Source organism: Manihot esculenta, chromosome 10 (assembly GCF_001659605.2).
Source record: "Manihot esculenta cultivar AM560-2 chromosome 10, M.esculenta_v8, whole genome shotgun sequence".
Lineage (NCBI taxonomy): Eukaryota > Viridiplantae > Streptophyta > Magnoliopsida > Malpighiales > Euphorbiaceae > Manihot > Manihot esculenta.
Genome location: NC_035170.2, coordinates 6105763 through 6125207, shown reverse-complemented (window position 1 = coordinate 6125207; position 19445 = coordinate 6105763). Strand labels below are relative to the sequence as shown.

At 30.3% G+C, this 19445-nt stretch overlaps 2 protein-coding genes across 2 annotated transcripts; both read right to left on the bottom strand.

Annotated features, from left to right (window-relative positions):
- Positions 1-355: 355 nt before the first annotated feature.
- LOC122724872 (putative glycine-rich cell wall structural protein 1) lies at positions 356-1376 on the bottom strand. Its single transcript, XM_043960798.1, has one exon. The coding sequence runs from the start codon at positions 1202-1204 to the stop codon at positions 590-592; it is 615 nt and encodes a 204-aa protein (XP_043816733.1). The 5' UTR covers positions 1205-1376; the 3' UTR covers positions 356-589.
- A 9856-nt stretch (positions 1377-11232) lies between these two features.
- LOC110624663 (triacylglycerol lipase OBL1) lies at positions 11233-15214 on the bottom strand. Its single transcript, XM_021769886.2, has 5 exons — positions 14785-15214; positions 13278-13516; positions 13134-13185; positions 12261-12925; positions 11233-11644 (listed from the first exon to the last, which is right to left on the bottom strand). The coding sequence occupies exons 1-5, from the start codon at positions 15092-15094 to the stop codon at positions 11402-11404; spliced, it is 1509 nt and encodes a 502-aa protein (XP_021625578.1). The 5' UTR covers positions 15095-15214; the 3' UTR covers positions 11233-11401.
- Positions 15215-19445: the final 4231 nt, after the last annotated feature.

Genomic DNA, 19445 nt, shown 5'->3' with positions numbered 1-19445 from the left:
CTTAAAATTTACGAGTTAACAATATGCAACTGTATTAGAGCTTGACTTTAAAATTTACACACTGCACACTAATTTAAATAACTCAAATCCAGTATCATAACTGCCTAGGAGAAAAAAAAAAACCTAGTATCATATTGGAACTTATTAATAAGTCAACTATAATTCCCTCATTTCGGATTTTCAAAACTTTTCATGAATAATTTGTCTATCATTAAATTAAAAATTAAATTAATATAGTGTATATAATTGACTACATGGTACTGCATAATAATAATAATTATTATTATAACATAGGATTAAAATAAAAGAGACAACAATCTACGATGAAAGTTGTAAGGATGATCACTGAAACGTGTTGAAATTTAAAAATAAAAGACAACTTCATTAATTATTATATTTATATGTGAAAACAAAGCACTAATGCCAATGATTAATTTAGTTATTCGGTAGAGTACAGATGGCCGTACGTATGGGCCACCACCACCACCGTGATCTCCATAATGAATATTGAAGTGGTGGAGCAGCCGTAGTTTTATTCCAACACAATCAGTTGTTACCTACACACAAACATTCCCTTCCACGTTCTTGCTCATGGGAAACCACCATCATCCTCTCCTCCTCCTCCTCCTCCATAGCCAGATCCACCGCCGGCCCCTGAACCGTAGCCAGAGCCGTTCCCACCTCCATTGCCACCACCACCACCTCCTCCTCCACCTCCACCTCCACCGCCACCTTTTCCTCCTCCACTTCCGTATCCTGACCCACTTCCACTACCATATCCGAAACCTGACCCACTTCCATTGCCTGTGCCTCCACCTCCACCACCACCTCCTCCTTCCCCACCACCTCCGCCTCCACCACCTCCCTTCCCACCACCAGAACCAGATCCATATCCCGCGCCACTTCCTGAACCAGAACCCCTACCAGAACCAGAGGCACCACCTCCACCACCACCTCCACCTCCACCTCCGCCTCCACCTCCTCCGCTTCCAAACCCTCCTGCCCCACCATATCCTTCACCACCTCCAGACCCATGCCCAGAGCCAGACCCAAGTCCTGCATCTAAACCGCCACCGCCACCACCTCCTCCCCCTTCTCCTCCTCCTCCACCACCTGCAATCGCCTTTGACGACCTACCAGCAAAGCAGAGGTCGACAAGGAGCAAGACCAAGAATGCAGTACCTAACACCCTTGAGCTTGCCATTTAATTTTCCAAGCTCCCAAAACTGAAATCTATAGCTTGTAGAGTATGATATGTTATTATAAGTATATCTAAGTGTTTGAGAAGAGAAGCCAATGTTTCTGGTGGATGGAAATGGTTAAGAAGCTAACCCTATATATAGGGAGTGCAAAAGAAAAAATCCTTACAAGATTCTTAAAATTCTAGTAGTTTCTTTGGTAATAATGTATAGATGTAATGAAGTGGCGTAGGTGGTGGGGGTGGCAGTGGGATTGTGGGGGGAGGTGGTGGTGGACAGTGTGGTTACTTGTGTCTTGATGGAATCTCTTCACACAATATACTAATAAAGTCTTTCTCTCCACTTTTGACTTATTATCCATATCTCTCCACTTTCTTTTGTCCTTCTGCATTGCAGTGTTCATACCAAGGAAAATTATGTGTGAACTGTGTCGACTTTATGTTTTATATAAATTAAATTACTCTTTTAAGAATTTTTTAATTATAAATATTTATTTTTTAAATTAAATGTAAATTATTTAAAATTATAAAATATAATAAATAAATATAAAAATATTATAAATAATAATTAAATATAATATTCATCTTCATAGAATAAATAATATGTTATTCATAAAAAATGCTTTAAAGAATTATAGTTTTTAATTATATATTTATATATAAGTTATTTTATTAAAAAAATTAATACATATTCTTATTAAGCATTTTATGCTGCTCATAATAACTGTGATATATAATTTTTTTTTGAAAATAGAGATTGGAATTGCAATTTTAAAATTAAAATTTTTTAAATTTATTTAAATACATTTATCATTAGATTAAATCGGAGTGTAACAGTGATATATAATTTATTAAATATATTTAACGTGATATATATATATATATATATATATATATATATATCAGAATCAACAGTTAGCCACCAACTATCATAAGTTATTATTTTCAATTAATAAATCAATTATTGTCTTTAATTAAAAAATTATTAATTTAATTTATTTTTTAATTTTAAAAAATAATGCTAACATTGCTTAAATAAATCTTTCATACGATGAGATGAAATAATTTAGTATTTTCTTTTTTAATTAGAGATATAAAATTTAAAATTTATACGTAGAATATTTTTAAAATTTAATAAGGAGCACTTTATTTTTTTAAATAAATTTACTCTATACTAATTTAAATTAATTAAATAATTATGTGAGTTTCACATACCAATTATATAAAAATAAATCCAAAATGTATAGTATTTTGTCATAATTACGAAAAATACAGCCATTTTTTAAAATGCAAAGTGACATGTAAATTTATTGAAGCACTAAGATTCGCACTTCTTTATATATTGTTGGTAGACTTATCTATGTCCTTATCATAAAAATCAATTAATAAGCTAAACCACGTAGCCGAAAGAGAAGTTGAACGCATTTGTTGTTTACTTTGATTAGATTAGGATAACTTTGAACTCCATCCATCCATTCCATTTAAAATCAAATTAAATCAAATATATTAAAAATTAAAATTTTAATATTTATAAAAATTAAATTAAATTAAATTTGAGCACAAATTGAATTGAATTGAATCAATATGATTCAATTCGATTCAGTTTAATTTAATTCATTACACTTTTTATTTTTTACACCTTATTTTTAATATTTAAAATTTAATTAAAATATTTTAATTTTAATTATAATTTAATCTATTTATATTTAAAAATAATATATTATTATCACTGATGGATTCATTTTTTTTATTTTTCTCTTATAAAAACTATATTAAATTGAAATAATTAAAATTTTTAAAATTAAAAATTAAATTAAATTAAAATAAATAAAAAATTAAATTAAAATTTTAAATTAATTTTGAATTATTTTTTTTAATTTAAATCAAATACTGAGTTTTATTCTAAATTATTTAGAAATTGATCATGAACCCGCCACTTTAATAATTGAATAAATTTAACAAAATATTCAAAATCAAAGTTAAGCGGTACACTAATTAGGATTTATAACAATAAAATATATAATTTTATTTTGTATTATAATTTTTTTTAATTTTTATTTAAATAATATAAAAAATTAATTTCACCTCCAATAGCATATTTTTTAGGTTAATTTATTAACAGCAATATTTGTTAAATTAAAAAAATATAATATTTAATTAATTTTTAATATTTCTAAAAATCAAATAAATTATTGATTGGATTTAAAAAGTTAAAAATTAATTAAATATTATATGAGAGAAAATATATTTAATTTTTAATTTAATAAATGTCGATCTAAAACTATTATTATAGGTAAAATGAACATTTTTATATTATTTAAATAAAAAAATAAATGAATTTTATATTTAAAAATAAAGTTACAACTCTTAAGTAGATTTGTTTTCAGCGTAAACTAATCCAGAATGTTGGCCCACCTGGCTCTTATTGAAGGAAGCATGCACGAACTTTGTCCAAGCTATCATTATTTCTCATCATTCTTCATATTCTTCCAATACCAAATAAAATATTAGACAGAGAAGAGACAAAGTATGAAAGATGTGGTAATAATACTACACGTATCATCTTCAACTTCAGTGGGTTGGAGTCGGAGAGAGACAAATCCCAGGCCACAAATTCCCACTAACTCATCACCAACCCTAAATTCCATTTGTTCAGATCACAGCTTTCTTTCTCTCCACAGGGAAATGTTAGTGGGTTTTTATTTTTATTTTTATTTTTTATTTGCCTTCAAATCTACGGTTAGAATGACAAATGGCATCTTTCTTCCGTCTACTTTTTCTTGGGTTTGTGAGTTTGCTGACAAGTATATCACATAGCATGCTTGCTTTGAATTGTGGCAATGCATTCTTATATTTTATTCCTTTGAGCTACTAGCATGGGTTATTATCACCTAGCTGACTTCTTAACTTGATTGACTCACAGCTCTTAAAGCACTTCAATTTGCTGTACGTAGTGTGTATATATATTGACAACACTCGGTTTCTTACGCTCCGATTGAAGTCGAGTCTTAGAAAAAGATACAATCTCAAAACTCAATGCAATTTTCAAGCAGATCGACTCAACATTGCAAGTCCTAACCGACGATGTGAAGCAGGCCGAATCAGCTATACTCGCGAATCTAACAGAAGACAGCCTAGCCTGATAGCAGGCCCAATCACTTTGCAGTCCTACCAACATGTGCGTTAAGAAAATTCAATGGCTGTTTAACAGAATGGAATATACTGACAAATCCGTATGTACGGATCTGAGTGACAGAGACAGATGACACTAGTAGAATAACAGTTATACGTCAGTAGAGAATAAAAGAAAAAGGGATAAAGAGAGGAGAGACGCAATTCTACTGACTAAATTTATACTCACACCGTACACTCTATTTTTTTGAATTTTAGAATATATATATATATACACCATAATAGCTTGGGAGAGAACGGTGAAGATTGACTTTTTGCCTAAAAAATTGTTTATTTTAGTTTTATAAGTGGATTTATAATTAACATTTTATTTATTTAGATTATAAAATAAAAAAATTGATAAAATTTACTGATGATTCATATGGTCTCAACCTCAGTAAGGAAAATCAACTGAAGATGGAATCAACAAATAGTGATGTTGCAATTCTCTCCGACGACACGTATTACTAAACGCAACTCACAGCCAAGAGGACGTGCTTCCTATTGTGGTGGAAGAGGATGTGGTCAGCAATCTTGCACTTCTTCTACTACACCAAATATTGGTGCAATTTTGTGCCGTAGTTGTTAAGGCTATAGTCATATATCTCTGCAGTATCTATCACCCAAAACCAATTTAACCTCAAACAATCAAAAGCCATCCATGCATATCGCAACTACTGAAAGGACTCTCATACAAAATTGAACAATTAGGTCTGCAGGAAATTATCATTTTATAGTAGATTTTGGAAATACCAGTATACTGGTCCTAATGATATATCTCCTGGCAATAGGAATAAAATTCTGATTTCTCGTCATGGTTCTACTTTATTTGCTGATGAAATTCCATTTACAACCATGATGTTCTTTACTCTCTTTTCATTCTTCGTATTTTATTATATACGTTGAGAATCGAACAATCACACAATCTAAAAATAAGCACGAAAAGAAATTAACATACATATTTAACGTGATTTATCAATTTGGCTACGTCCATAACGGTTAGAGTTTTCTTATTTCTCTATAATTTTTGGAACAGAATATACTAGGAAAATATTATATATTTATATACCCAGAAAAAATACAAAAAGATAAAATAGCCCTAACAAAATTCGGCACAGTGGAGAGTATGATGTATAGTCTATAATATATTATTAGACTCTGTATCTTAACAATTCTCCCATTTGGAGACTAATCCAGCCAACCTAACCATTTTTATTCTCCATGCCAATGTATCCAACAAAGACACCTAGCTGCAAATATCTTTCATACTACTATAGAAGACCAACTGAAGCCTTGCACAACCCTAACTTTCCAGCATCCACACCTTTAGTTAACATGTCTGCTGAATTCTTAGTACATTCAATTTTCTTCAAACACATCTCACATTCTTCCACTAAACTGCGAGTAAAATGGTACCTATGTCGGATGTATTTTGTTCTGAAGTAATACACTGGGTTATTCATCAACTGTATGGCACTCTGACTATTAGTGAAAAGAACATTGTCGAGTTGCTTCTTGCCCAACTCTTTCAAGTAATCAGTCAACTATATCATCTCTTTACTAACTTCAGCAATTGCAAGATATTCAACCTCTGTTGATGACATAGAGACACACTTCTGAAGTTTAGACATCCAACTCACTGCTGTCCCATCTATAGTGTAGACATACCAAGATGTGCTTTTGCTTGTATCCACATCTCCGCTAAGATCGGCATTGACAAAACCTTCTAATACTACCTTGCCATTCCCATAACAAAGTGATGTATTAGCTGTTCCTTTCAAGTATCTCAGAAGTCACTTCACAACTTTCCAATATTTTTTTCTTGGATTTGACATATATCTGCTCATAGCTTCTACTGCATGTGCTATATAAGGTCTAGTGCAGACCATAGCATACATCAAACTCCCAACTACATAAACATAATGTACTTTTGCCATATGATCACGCTCCATAGCTGTCTTGGGTGATTGCTCCTTTGACAATTTGAGATGGTTAGCCAAAGGCGTGCTCCTGAGCTTAGCATCATCAACTCTGAACCTGGACAATACCTTCTGAATGTATTGCTCATGGAACAAATTTAGAGTTTCAGCATACCTGTCCTGGAAAATCCTCATACCTAGAATCTGCTTTGCGGCACTCATATCTTTTATCTCAAACTCTAATGATAATCTCCCCTTAAGATTATTAATCTCCTCCATACTTGACCCTGCAATTAACATATCATCCACATACAAGAGTAAAATAACAAAGAAGTCAGTAGACTTCTTAATATAACAATACTAATCCTTTTCGCTTCTGTGAAAACCGTTTTTGCACATAAAAGAGTCAAACTTCTTATACCATTGTCGTGGAGCCTGCTTCAATACATACAAACTCCTCTTGAGCTTGCATACCATGTGTTCCCTACCAGGAACCTCATATCCCTGTGGTTGCTGCATGTAGATCTCTTCCTCCAGATCTCTCTGTAAAAATGCTGTTTTTACATCCATCTGCTCAAGGTGTAAGTTTTCTCCTGCAACAATTGAGGGCTTAGAAGCATGGAAGGCTGGAGGGCAAGGGTAGCCCAGAAGCCTGAAGACTCGCACAGAGCGAGAATGCCTGAAAGCTTTGAATGCACGAATTCTTCAAAGAGGTCGGAAGGTCTGACGCGCAAATTTCTTAAAGTGCTCGAAATTTTTGAGAGGATTAGGAGAAACGGCGATGTTTGCTTTTCTGTCTTCATTTAAAAGAATTGAGGGGTTTTTCAGTCTTTTACTTTGAGGCCAAAATCGTTGAGTCTACTATTTAAGAAGTAGGCGTCCCTCTATTTTTTGTTGTAAAAAAGTGTGTGAGTTTGTGTTTATGCATGTGTGGTTGTTCTCTCTCTATAACTTATCGTGAATAAATGATTCTCTCTTTTGAGACATAGGATGATCCTCAAAGATCGATCTGAACTCATAAAATTTTTCTGTGTTTTTTCTTCTCTATTTTTTCTTCATTTTCTTTATGTTTTTATTTTCTATTACGTCACTCACTGAAAATCGGAATTTAAGCCTCCAGTAATAACAAGTGGTATCAAAGCCGCTGCAACAGCTTTAGAATGCGCCAAATAATCATATTAGAAACTAGATACATAATGATGTACTTGTGAGGGTTTTCGAATTGAATTTTAGTTGACTTACACTTTATGGGGTTTGATTATAATATTTTAAGATGGCTTTAGGTGGAACATATTAAAAAAGAACATATATGTAGGTATCGCTACTCTTTAATAAGAGTGCCTCGCTATAAAGGAAATAATAAAACACCATACATCTATGGTAATAATTCAAAATAAATTTGTCACAACATAAAAGTTGATTGATGAGTTGCAAAACTCACTATTTTTTCCTTTTTAAATTCGATGATTTTGCTATGATTTTGATATAAATAATTAATTTTTATTTGGAATTTGATTTTGAACAGGTTTTTGAACGGAAGTTAAGAAAAGGAATGAAAAGAGACTGAATTGAAAAATTTTCGGACTAGAAGGTTACAATCTTGGGCAAGCCTGTAGTCCAAGGAGATGGGCAGCTCCAGATTGACGGGTGCCGAATCCGTCAATTTAAAATTTACTTTCCTTTTCTTAATTGATAAAAATTTGTAGATAGGGTAAGTGAGTATCGATTCCACAGAGACCTTAATCCTATTTAATTTAGATGACCAATTTGAAATAGAAAAGTAGTTTAATACAAAAAGTGAAAAGAATAGAGTTTTTTTTTTATAAAAGTGATTTTGCCTTGGGCAAGCCAAAAAAATAAACTTAAAAGAAAATTAATAAATAATACAATTGAAATTGAAGAAACAAATATTAAAAAAACTTTCAGATAATTAAATTGAGGTATTTTGCAGTTGATTATTGGTTAGAAATAAAATATTTCATATTATTATCTATTGTTTGGTTAGTCAAACACGCGAATCCCACCGATTATTCTTTATGAATAAATTAATCCGCTTCGCACTTAAATTAATTCCTAGTTAACTAACAATCCCAACACGCGTGTAGATAGATTTAATTAGTCAACTGCATTAAGAGAAAAGAACAAAAACTTGATCAATAAAAACACGCGTTTTATTTAAATCAAATCTACTAATTTCTTAATATAAACTAATATATTAATTGCTACTTATTATTAACCCAATTAAACAATTATAGATTTAATTAGATTAATTAGCAATATGTTGTTTTCCCAATAGATTCAATAGACCCCTTGAATTCTCAAGAAAACAACAATGGAGGTGGTGTTTCTCGAATTCAGAAATTAATAGAAAATAGAAATAAGATGAAAAGAGTTGTAGTGCATAATCTCACAACTTGAACAAACCTCAAATTAATTTAACCTTCAACCGAAAATAAATGTTTAGCTACTGAGGGTCATAACAAAATTATAAAAATTAAGGAAAAGGAGAAGAAGAGAAAAAAATGGAGAAGAGAGTGGGGGCAGCAAGAGAGGTAGAATATGATCTATAGGTTTAATGCTACGAGTCTTTATATAGGCATAAAAAGATAAAATTTAAAATAAAATCTAGGGAAATTTACTTTTTAGTCCCTGAGGTTTAACATAATTAACACTTCTGTCCCTCTATTTTGGCGACCCAACACTTAAGTCCCTCACTTTCTCTTCCGTCCAATTTCGTAGTCCTTCCGTCCATTTAAACCGTTTGGTCAAAGAGTCAAAGGTGAGATGTGATAATTTTTTCCAAAAATGCCCTTCTCTCCATGTGAAATCCCAGAAGAAGAAGAAGAAAGAAGAAGAAGAAGAAAGAAGAAGAAGAAGAAAGAAGAAGAAGAAGAAAGAAGAAGAAGAAAGAAGAAGAAGAAGAAGAAGAAGAAGAAGAAGAAGAAGAAGAAGAAGAAGAAGAAAGAAGAAAGAAGAAAGAAGAAGAAGAAGAAGAGGAAGAACTTGCAGAAGAAGGAAGAAGAAGAAGTTGCAGAAAGAAGAAAGAAGAAAGAAGAAAGAAGAAAGAAGAAAGAAGAAGAAGAAGAAAGAAGAAGAAAGAAGAAGAAGAAGAAAGAAGAAGAAGAAGAAGTTGCAGAAAGGGGAAGAAGAAGAAGAAGAAGAAAAGAAGAAGAAGAAGAAGAAGAAGAAGAGGGTTAATTTTGTCAATTTACGTGTCCCAAACGGCTATTTTGGACGGAAGGACTACGAAATTGGACAGAAAAGAAAGTGAGGGACTTAAGTGTTGGGTCGCCAAAATAGAGGGACAGAAGTGTTAATTACGTTAAACCTCAGGGACTACAAAGTAATTTTCCCTAAAATCTATTATTCCTATCTTATCTCTATTCTAAACTGATCTTCATCCTCATTTGATTGAGTTTGATTCAATTTAACTCCACTTGAAGCTGATCTTATCCTTGCTTAGGTGGCAAAATCTATCGTATCTCCCTATCGCCTTGGACTACAGGTTTGGTCAAAGTTGTAACCTCCTAGCATAAAAAAAAATCTTTTAGTTTAGCTTTTTTTCTTCCTTTTCTCAACTTCTGCTCACAAACCTGTCCAAAATTAAATTCAAATTAAAATTAAATATTTATATTAAAATTACAGTAAAATCAAGGAATTAGATGAAGAAAAAATTGTGAATTTTGCAACTCATCACAGATTTCAAAAATTACCACCTCAGCCCGATTTTACCACCTAAGCAATGATAAGATCAGTTTCAAGTGTGATCAAACACAATCAAATTAGGATAGAGATAAGATAGGAATAGTATAATTTATTTTAAATTATTAAATTTTATCTTTTTTTACCTATATAAAGCCTCCAAAAATTAAATCTAGGCATCATATTTTGTCCTCTCCCCCTCCTCCTCTCTTTGTGCTGCCCCCTCCCCCTCTCTTCTTCTCCTTTTTCTTGTTCTTTTGTTTAGTTTTTGCAATTTTATTATGGTTCTTAGAGACTAAACAATTATTTTCAGTTGAAAATTAATTTAAATTGAGATTTTATTCAAGTTATGAAATTATGTGCTTCAATTGTATTCATCTTATTTCTATTTTCTGTTAATTTTTGATTTCGAAGAACACCACCTCCATTATTATTTTCTTGAGAATTTAAGAGGTCTATTGAATCTCTTGGGAAGACAATATATTGCTAACTAATCCAATTAAATTCATAATTATTTAATTAGGTTAATAACAAGTAGCAATTAACATATTAGTTTATATTAAGAAATTAGAAGATTTGATTTAAATAAAATGCGTATTTTTATTGATCAAGTTTGGGTTATTCTCTCTTAATACAGTTGACTAATTATATCTACATACGTGTTGAAGTTTTTAGTTAACTAGAAATTAATTTAAGCGCAAATCAGATTAATTTAATTGTAAGAAAGAATTAGAATTAGTGAAATTCGCGTATTTTACTACTATAATCAAATAATAAATAATAACATGAATTATTTTTTTAATTAATGATGAACTGCAAAACACTCCAATTTGATCACCTTTAGCTGAATTTTTAATTAATTATTTATTTTTCAAATTTAATTGCATTGTTTTTATTTTTCTTTTAAGTTTATTTTTGTCTTATGCAAGGCAAAACCACTCTTATAACTCTCTTTTTTTCACTTTTTATATTAAACTACTCTTCTATTTCAAATAGTCATCTAAATAAAACAAAGTTAAAGTATCGTGTGTCGATACTCTCTTATTAAATTAAGAAAAGGAAAGTAAATTTTAATTGATGAATTCGACCCTCGGCGTTCATAAAAAATCCGCAACATTTTATTTGCACAAAACTTAACTGAAAATTCTAATTACATGATGGCATATTTATATATAGGTTTCATTCTCTAACAAAATAGGAAGTAATTCTTCTTAAAAGTTAGGAGAAGAAAACTAAATTTTCCCAAAGAAAAAAAAGTATCAACTTTTTCAATTTATTTTTTTTTTGGAATGCAATTGAAGCACATCTTCACATGAGAATTGAAAACCCAAAGGTTTGAAACTAAAATAACTTTTTAGATAACTCCTGAAAGAGAAATTGTGTTGCAAACGAAACTTGGTAAAGAGATCAATCAAGAACTCTTATCCTTTCCAAGTCTCACGCAGTTAACATAATTTACAAAACTATGTGAAGCAATTCCTGGAAGCAACAATCCGATGAGCCTGAAGGATTTGGAAACCCCCGTCTCCTTGTATTCTGGTCCATTGATGAATTGCCGTATGAAACTTCTTATCACCTCGTATATGGCAGTCAGGTGCATTGGGATTATATATCTCACATCAAAGAAATTTGGGTTTGGCTCCTCTTCTTTCTCCTGCATAAACAATACAAATAAAGGATGTAAGTGGAAGGTCAACGGCAAGCATTTCTAGGTTTAGTAATTAGAATCATACATGTAGAATGTTTTTTTTTTTAATCAAGAAAAACTTTATTTATCTTGTAGAATAATAATTCAAGAGACAATCAGGAATGTCAATCCAAATCTTGAATCTACCATGATGAATAGACTCTCTAACTAATAAATGGACGACTCTATTTTCTGAACACCGTACCCAACGAATATGAATGTTACCATGAACTTTAACTATTTAAATCTTGAAAATTTAAAGCGTGTGTCAACTACATACGCACATATTGATTAAATAGTTACACTTTATAAAGTTAAAAATGTTAAAATTAATAAGGGTCAACTAATTTTTTGGTAAAAATTATGGGCCAAATTATATATTCAGCAAAATTCTTCTATTCTTGGAAATATGGTCTACTATAATTATACAATAATTTTTTAGTATCTAGAATTCATAGTCAGAGTTTGAATTCAAAATCATTAGTTAAAGGTAAAAGAGACTCTCACCATCTCATTTCACCGGCTAAAATATAATTATGCAATAGTTATAATAATAAGTACTAAAAATTGTAAAACATAATACCTGGACAAAGTATCCGACATCAACGTAAAGGCAATCTCCGAAATGCTTATAATGGAAGAATTTATCATCAAAAGGCACCCTAGGCATAATATCATTGGAGTAGACCACCCTGAAATACTTTGGATAGTTCAAATGGGATTCCATAAACTCCTTTAACTTCTCGTCTCCAATCCTTGGCTGCCCAAATGTGTAAACATTCAGCAGCCTTTGCATTATCTCACCCTCATCTTGAATTGCCAAAAGAGTTACAAACATAATAGCGAGTGCCCCACCTAAGCCATGTCCTGTCACCATAAACTTTGCATTCCTATTCTCCTTCAGCAAGTGGCTGAGCGTTATTGCCACTGTATAGTATGCACTATTATTTGAGTTTTCAAGCATTTGCTTCTCAGTCTCTGCATCTAAATGGAAGAAATTTGTATCCTTCCTTTGGAAGTGGCTTTCAAAGGATGAAGCATCGGTTCTGGTCCCTAACCCCATCCCTTCTAAGTATCCAATATGAAGTTTTCCCACTTTTGGAACCTCAAACCAAGAGAAATCAAGATTTGTTATCCAATCTTGAGCGTTGAAAAGTTCTGTGCCTCTGAAGCTGATTACTATCAGATGTGCATCTTGGGGCTTGTCAGTAAATATGAACACTTGGGTGTTGTTTTCCTTGTGTTTTTCTATTAAACAATTATCGGAACATGTTATCAATAGAGTGAATTGTTTTTAACAATTTTGATTCAAGAAAGAAAACCCAAATAAAATATAAGCACAAAAGATCTCAAGTTCTTATCTAGACTTGATCTTAAATCAAGATATAAGATTTACCAATGGTAAATATCATTTTAAATATTATTAGGGATCATTTGAAGTTGTAATTTCTCTTACCATTCCAAGTTCTCCTTCCATTCCAACAGTCATAGAAGCCCACAAAATTCATCTGTTTTTGCAAAAAATGAGAGCAATAATTTCATTACATGCCAAGCCATTATGGAATCAACTATCAAAGAATGAGAAGTTATCAGTGGTCACCTTCCAGTAAGAATTGACAATTTTTTCAATAACTTTGGCATTTTCAAAAGCTATCTTGGCTGCCATGACACAAAGATCCATCAATTTTTTACTTTCCCATTCTGTGTTTGCCTCTGCAATTGCCTTTTCATATTTTTCGTTTGAAACTAATCCAGTTTTGTCTAGATCTATCCTTGGATCCAAATGTGCAATGATACTTAAGAAATCTTCTGTGCCTCTTTTTGGTTTCTTCAGTTTTCCTGCCATTTTACCTCACATATGTTATTTATAATTATGGGATTCCTTCATTACACTGTAAGTAAAAGCAAGCTGAATAAGCCAATGAATTGCCTTAATCTTAGCTACTTATAATTGGCTGATAATAAGTCTATATGTTTTGTAATAACTAGCTTATAAATATATTTAACATTAAAATTATTAAAAAGAATATTTAATAATTCTATTTTTTTTTTATAGCTTATAACCTAAACTTATAAAACTCACAAAATATAGAAATAAGCATATTAGCTTATTTTTAATACTTATCATTAGATGTGACTTTTCAGTCGATTTGATTCAAAATCAAATTAAATTGAATAGACTGAAAATTAAAATTATAGTATTTATAAAAATCGAACAGAATTGATTTAGGCAGAAATAGATTTAAATCAAATTGGTTTGATTTAATTTGATTTGATTTAATTTAATCAGTTAATTTTTTAATATTTTTTTTATTTTTTACATCTTATTTTTAATATTATAAAATTTAATTGAAATATTTTAATATTGGTTATAGTTTAGTTTCCCGATATTATAAAAAATAATATATTACTGTCCATTAATCGGTTGAGTTCAATTTTATTAATTTTTTTTTTATAATTAAAATCGAACTGAAATAATCAAATTTTTTAAAAATAAAAATTGAACCAAATAAAAAAAATCAACTTAAAATTGTAAATTAATTCAGTTTTATCAAAATTTTCAATTTGAATCGAATACTACTTACTCTTAAATTAATTTGATTAATTCAATGACAAATTATACATAAGATAAAGACAAATACTCTCTTAATTTTTAGTAATTTCAATAATAACTTTTTATAAATATGGCTGTTTGAATTAATTTGTATACTTAACTAATCAAAAATTATAATATCATATCTATATGGGTTCTCTATCATATTTTTACAAGATCAATTATGATATTAAATTTTACGTCAATTTCAATTGAATTATATATAAATCTAGATATTCAAAAAAATTCTAATAATAGAAATTCCTATAGAATAATTTTTATATAAATCGAATTTGCGTAAACTCATAATAAAAATAATTAGGATTTATATAGATTTATTATTATTTTACACTACAGATCTATTTAGACCTGATGTAACATATTCATCTGAATGAATTTTCATAAATTAAGACAAAGATACTCTTATTTAAGTATATTGATAGGAGCTAATTAGGGAAAAAAAAGGGAAAGGAAAGAATTAAAGTAATTAGAAAGAAAGAAAGAGGGTTCATACCAAGTAAAAAGTTCATGAGAATATCAAAGAAGCCACCATTTTGCGAGAGGAAGTTGAGAAAGTACTCAACAGCATGGCCAAGCTGCATCAAAGGCTTGTCAATAAGACCAAGAAACACTTGTAAGAACCAGGAAATCAATAACAAACAATAGTTATTAGCTATTTTGAAGAAATCAAGCCCCTCGTCTGAGCAATGAAAGAAGCCCAACACACTCTTTCTGCTTTCGCCCAAAATAAAGTGCAACAAGAACCATAGTCTTGACTTGTAATGGTTCACTATCAGACGTCTGGGAGCTTCAGTAATACCCATGGCTGCACTCTTTTCTTTTCTTTTCTTTTCTTTTCTTTTCTTTTTAATCTCACCAAACAACTCCAAAAATGGTTAGGTTCTCTCTTTGACGAGGGTCCTGAGGGTACTTTATAGGAATTAGTTATTCTTTCTTCTTATTTTTTTTGCTGAAATTATTGTTTAAATTTGCCTGTACTTATTGCATATTCTATTTGCAAAGAATGTGGAAGCTGCGGCAATCCTCGTTTCAAACGACAATGGCATGAAATCTAAGAAATCCATAGTGATTTTTATGTCGTTCGTGGTTTAATTTATAAAATTATACTTCTATGTTAAATTATTTATACTGCAAGTTTGCTAATATTGTAATACTACAAGTTATTATTTTAATATAAATTAAATTAAATTGTAGATTTTAAAATGAAATGAGTGAAATTGTATAATATTTAATTTTTTATATTTTTTATTTAAAATATATTATATAAAATACTTTTACTCTAACTATTGTTATAAAAATAAATTTAAGGTAACGTGTATAAATTATTGTCCTATATACTTTAATTTTAATCATCGGTGAATAGCAATTATTTGAAAACTGTTACATTTATTTTTACTATTAAATTTAAGGTAAAGGTTTAATTATTTTTTCATTACAGGTAAAAATTATAATTTTATTAAATATAAAATAAATTTTTTATTAAAATATATTTTATATATAATAAAAAAGTTAATTTTTTTTATAACTATTTTAAATCGCTTCAAACTGTTATTTTAATATTAGGAAAAATTACTTTGTAGTCCCTGAGGTTTAACGTAATTAACACTTCTGTCCCTCTATTTTGGCGACCCAACACTTAAGTCCCTCACTTTCTTTTCTGTCCAATTTCGTAGTCTTTCTGTCCAATTTCGTAGTCCTTCCGTCCAAAATAGCCGTTTGGGACACGTAAATTGACAAAATTAACCATCTTCTTCTTCTTCTTCTTCTTCTTCTTCTTCTTCTTCTTCTTCTTCTTCCCCTTTCTGCAACTTCTTCTTCTTCTTCTTTTTTCTTCTTCTTCTTCTTTCTTCTTCTTTCTTCTTCTTCTTCTTCTTCTTCTTTCTTCTTTCTTCTTTCTTCTTTCTTCTTTCTTCTTTCTTCTTTCGTCTTCTTCTTTTTGCAACTTCTTCTTCTTCCTTCTTCTACAAGTTCTTCCTCTTCTTCTTCTTCTTCTTCTTCTTTCTTCTTTCTTCTTTCTTCTTCTTCTTCTTCTTCTTTCTTCTTCTTCTTCTTCTTTCTTCTTCTTCTTCTTCTGGGATTTCACATGGAGAGAAGGGCATTTTTGAAAAAAATTATCACATCTCACCTTTGACTCTTTGACCAAACGGTTTAAATGGACGGAAAGACTACGAATTTGGACGGAAGAGAAAGTGAGGGACTTAAGTGTTGGGTCGCAAAAATAGAGAGACAGAAGTGTTAATTACGTTAAACCTCAGGGACTAAAAAGTAAATTTCCCTTAATATTATTAAGAAAGCAATTTATCATTAGGATATTATTAAGATAATAATTTCATAATATTATAAAAATATTATTTTTTGAGAATACGCTTCATAATAATATAAATTCAACAAATTATTAATTCAACTAATTTTATTATTTTAATTTTCTGGAAAAAAGTTAATAATGCATAATTTTCAATAAAATAAAGTACCATTAAACATTTTCTATTTTAATTTTAATTTAAGCATGATTAATAAACAGAATATTTATTAATTCAACGAACATGAGAGAATAAATAATATTTAGTTTTAATATATAGATTAAACTAATTAAATTTTCAGAGGTTAGGAGGGATGGGCTTGGAAGCCTAATTGGCCCCTTCTAGCCACCATGTAACTCCGCCCCGTTGAACTTTTTTGAATTTGAATTAAAAAATTTTATTAAATGAAATTTAATTATATTTTTTTAATGCAGATTCTATATTTTTAGAAAATATTTTAAAAAACTAAAAATAATTTACTTTTTATTATTTCGATTACAACGATTAACAGATTTATACATAGAAAATTTATAAATGTTGTTAATAACGTTCTTAAACTAAAGAAAATTACTTTTTTTTTTAAATAATAATTTCACTTAAATGTAAAATTTTTTTAAAAATACTTTATTGATTTTTTTAAATGCACTAAAATACAAAGCGAAAAATATCTAAAAAAATATTTTCAATAGCAACTCTGTCAATTCTGTCTCTCAAAAATTTTTTACATGCAAAGGAAGTAAAACATGGGATGGAGCCTATGGCGAAATGATGTGAGAATCACATGTATCAAGCAGTAAATATTTATTTTACTAAAAAATAAGAAATCACATTATTAGTGAAAATTATGCATAAAAAATACCCACCCATTTTCACCTTAGACTATAAAATACAGTTTGTAAAAAAAAAATAAAAAAAATTGTATCTCATATTTTTACATCGTTACTAAACTATAATATTTTATCAAATCGCATTTAAATTTATCAATTTTTCAATAAAAAATTTAAAAATTAATTTAATTTTTAAAGAATAAATAATTTTAAAAACAATACACCTTGCGATGAACTGTGTCTCCAGGGGCGGAGGGAAGGTACGGCAAGGGGGGCACGTGCCGTACCGGCGATCGAAAAATGCTTTGAAGGGGGATGAAGGTGCCGCAGCGGCGCAGCCGGTGGTGTCGCAGCAGTGCAGTTGCAGCAGTGCAGTTGCAGCCGGTGGTGCCCTACCAAAGGGAAGCTCCTGGTTCCGCCACTGTGTGTCTCAACATCCATAATGGATTGTTTGTTCATTAAAGCGGTACGATAGCTGAATTCAGAACATACCTTTCTCTAAATGAAAGAACTGGAAAGGATGCACTTTTGATATACTAGTTATCGTGCTCACGATGAACAGTAAATAACTAAGATTATTGAAATTAATGGTGATGAAAGAAAATTTTCAACTTTCTAAAGAATTTAGACAAAGAAATAATTTATTTTGTTATATTTTGTTTTTTATATAGAAAGATTGACTCATGACATTACCCAAAAGAAGAAAAGATTAATTCGATTTGATAGAAGCAATTCAAATTAATTTTTTTTCTTTTTTTTTTTCTGCATATGACCCCAATAATTTTATAGAAATTTACAGTTCAAACACGAACATTATCAAAAGTGTGATTGAGAGCTTCTATTAGGGTTCAAGGCAAAAGATTAGCAAAGCCAAAACTTAAATTTTATTCTCTAAAATTATAAATTCTAGTGTTAGAAAAAATATTTGTGCCCATCTATGGGTCCAAGCCACAAACAACTTGGGTATGTATCTTGAGGTGCTTTTGATTCACTCCATAACCTCCAAAAAGGAGGTATCATTGATAAAATTAGAAATAAGTTAGCCAATCTGAAACTCTGTAAATTACCTTTAGTAAGGCGTATCACCTAAGCTCAATCAATATTATCAATTATTCTTACATATGCTATGCAAACATCTCTTAATTTTACCTAATTCTCTTTGCAATGAAATTGGCAAAATTTATTGAAACTTCATTTGAGGAAATCTTGGAGATGTCAGAAAAATTTTGTTAGTTTTCCTAGATGAAATTATCCACCCTAAAGACTTAGAAGGGCTTGATTTTCGCGGCTCAGGTTTGATAAATAAGACCTTTATACTTAAATTTGCTTGGGTGTAAATAATAACGTGTAGGACCTTTGGTCGAAAAATTTAAATTTTAAGTATAAGGTTGGTAAGGATTTCTTTCCCCAATTACCAATAAATGTTGCTATAAGCTTGCACTTATAGGCATAACCTGGTAGTAAGTGTATCTGGATAAATTTGATAGGGTTCAGATTGTAATCCCCCAATCCCCAATTTCCATTTCAAAAAACAAAAATAAAATGTTGCTATAAGCTCTGGCATGGTAGTCATGTAGTTTGGGATTTTCAAAGCCAGTTTGAGTTGGATAATTAGAAATCATAAATCCATCAGTTCCTAAAATAATACTTGGCCCTCGAATAGTAGTAAACTTGTAGATGTGGCTTGTACTCCTATCCTTAAGAGTATGCTTTTGGAGACCATCGATCTTTAGTATTGCTTTCATAAAAGTCGAAGGTGGGAAAAATTTGCACATTTCCTTCAAGCATCTTCTTTGGTGTGTCTTTCTTCAATTTCTAGGTCGTCTAGCTACGATGAACAAGACATTTTAATATGGCAAGCATCTAGTTTTGGTAGCTTCACCATCAAATCTGCTTATGTTATTTTTGTCGGTTTATAGGAAATTCAAAGTCTCATGCTTTTCTCATGTGTCAATAAACAAACTAAATATCTCAAATTTGCGGAAGAGAGATTTGATTATTCATGACGTGCAATGGTTTGTTTTCAT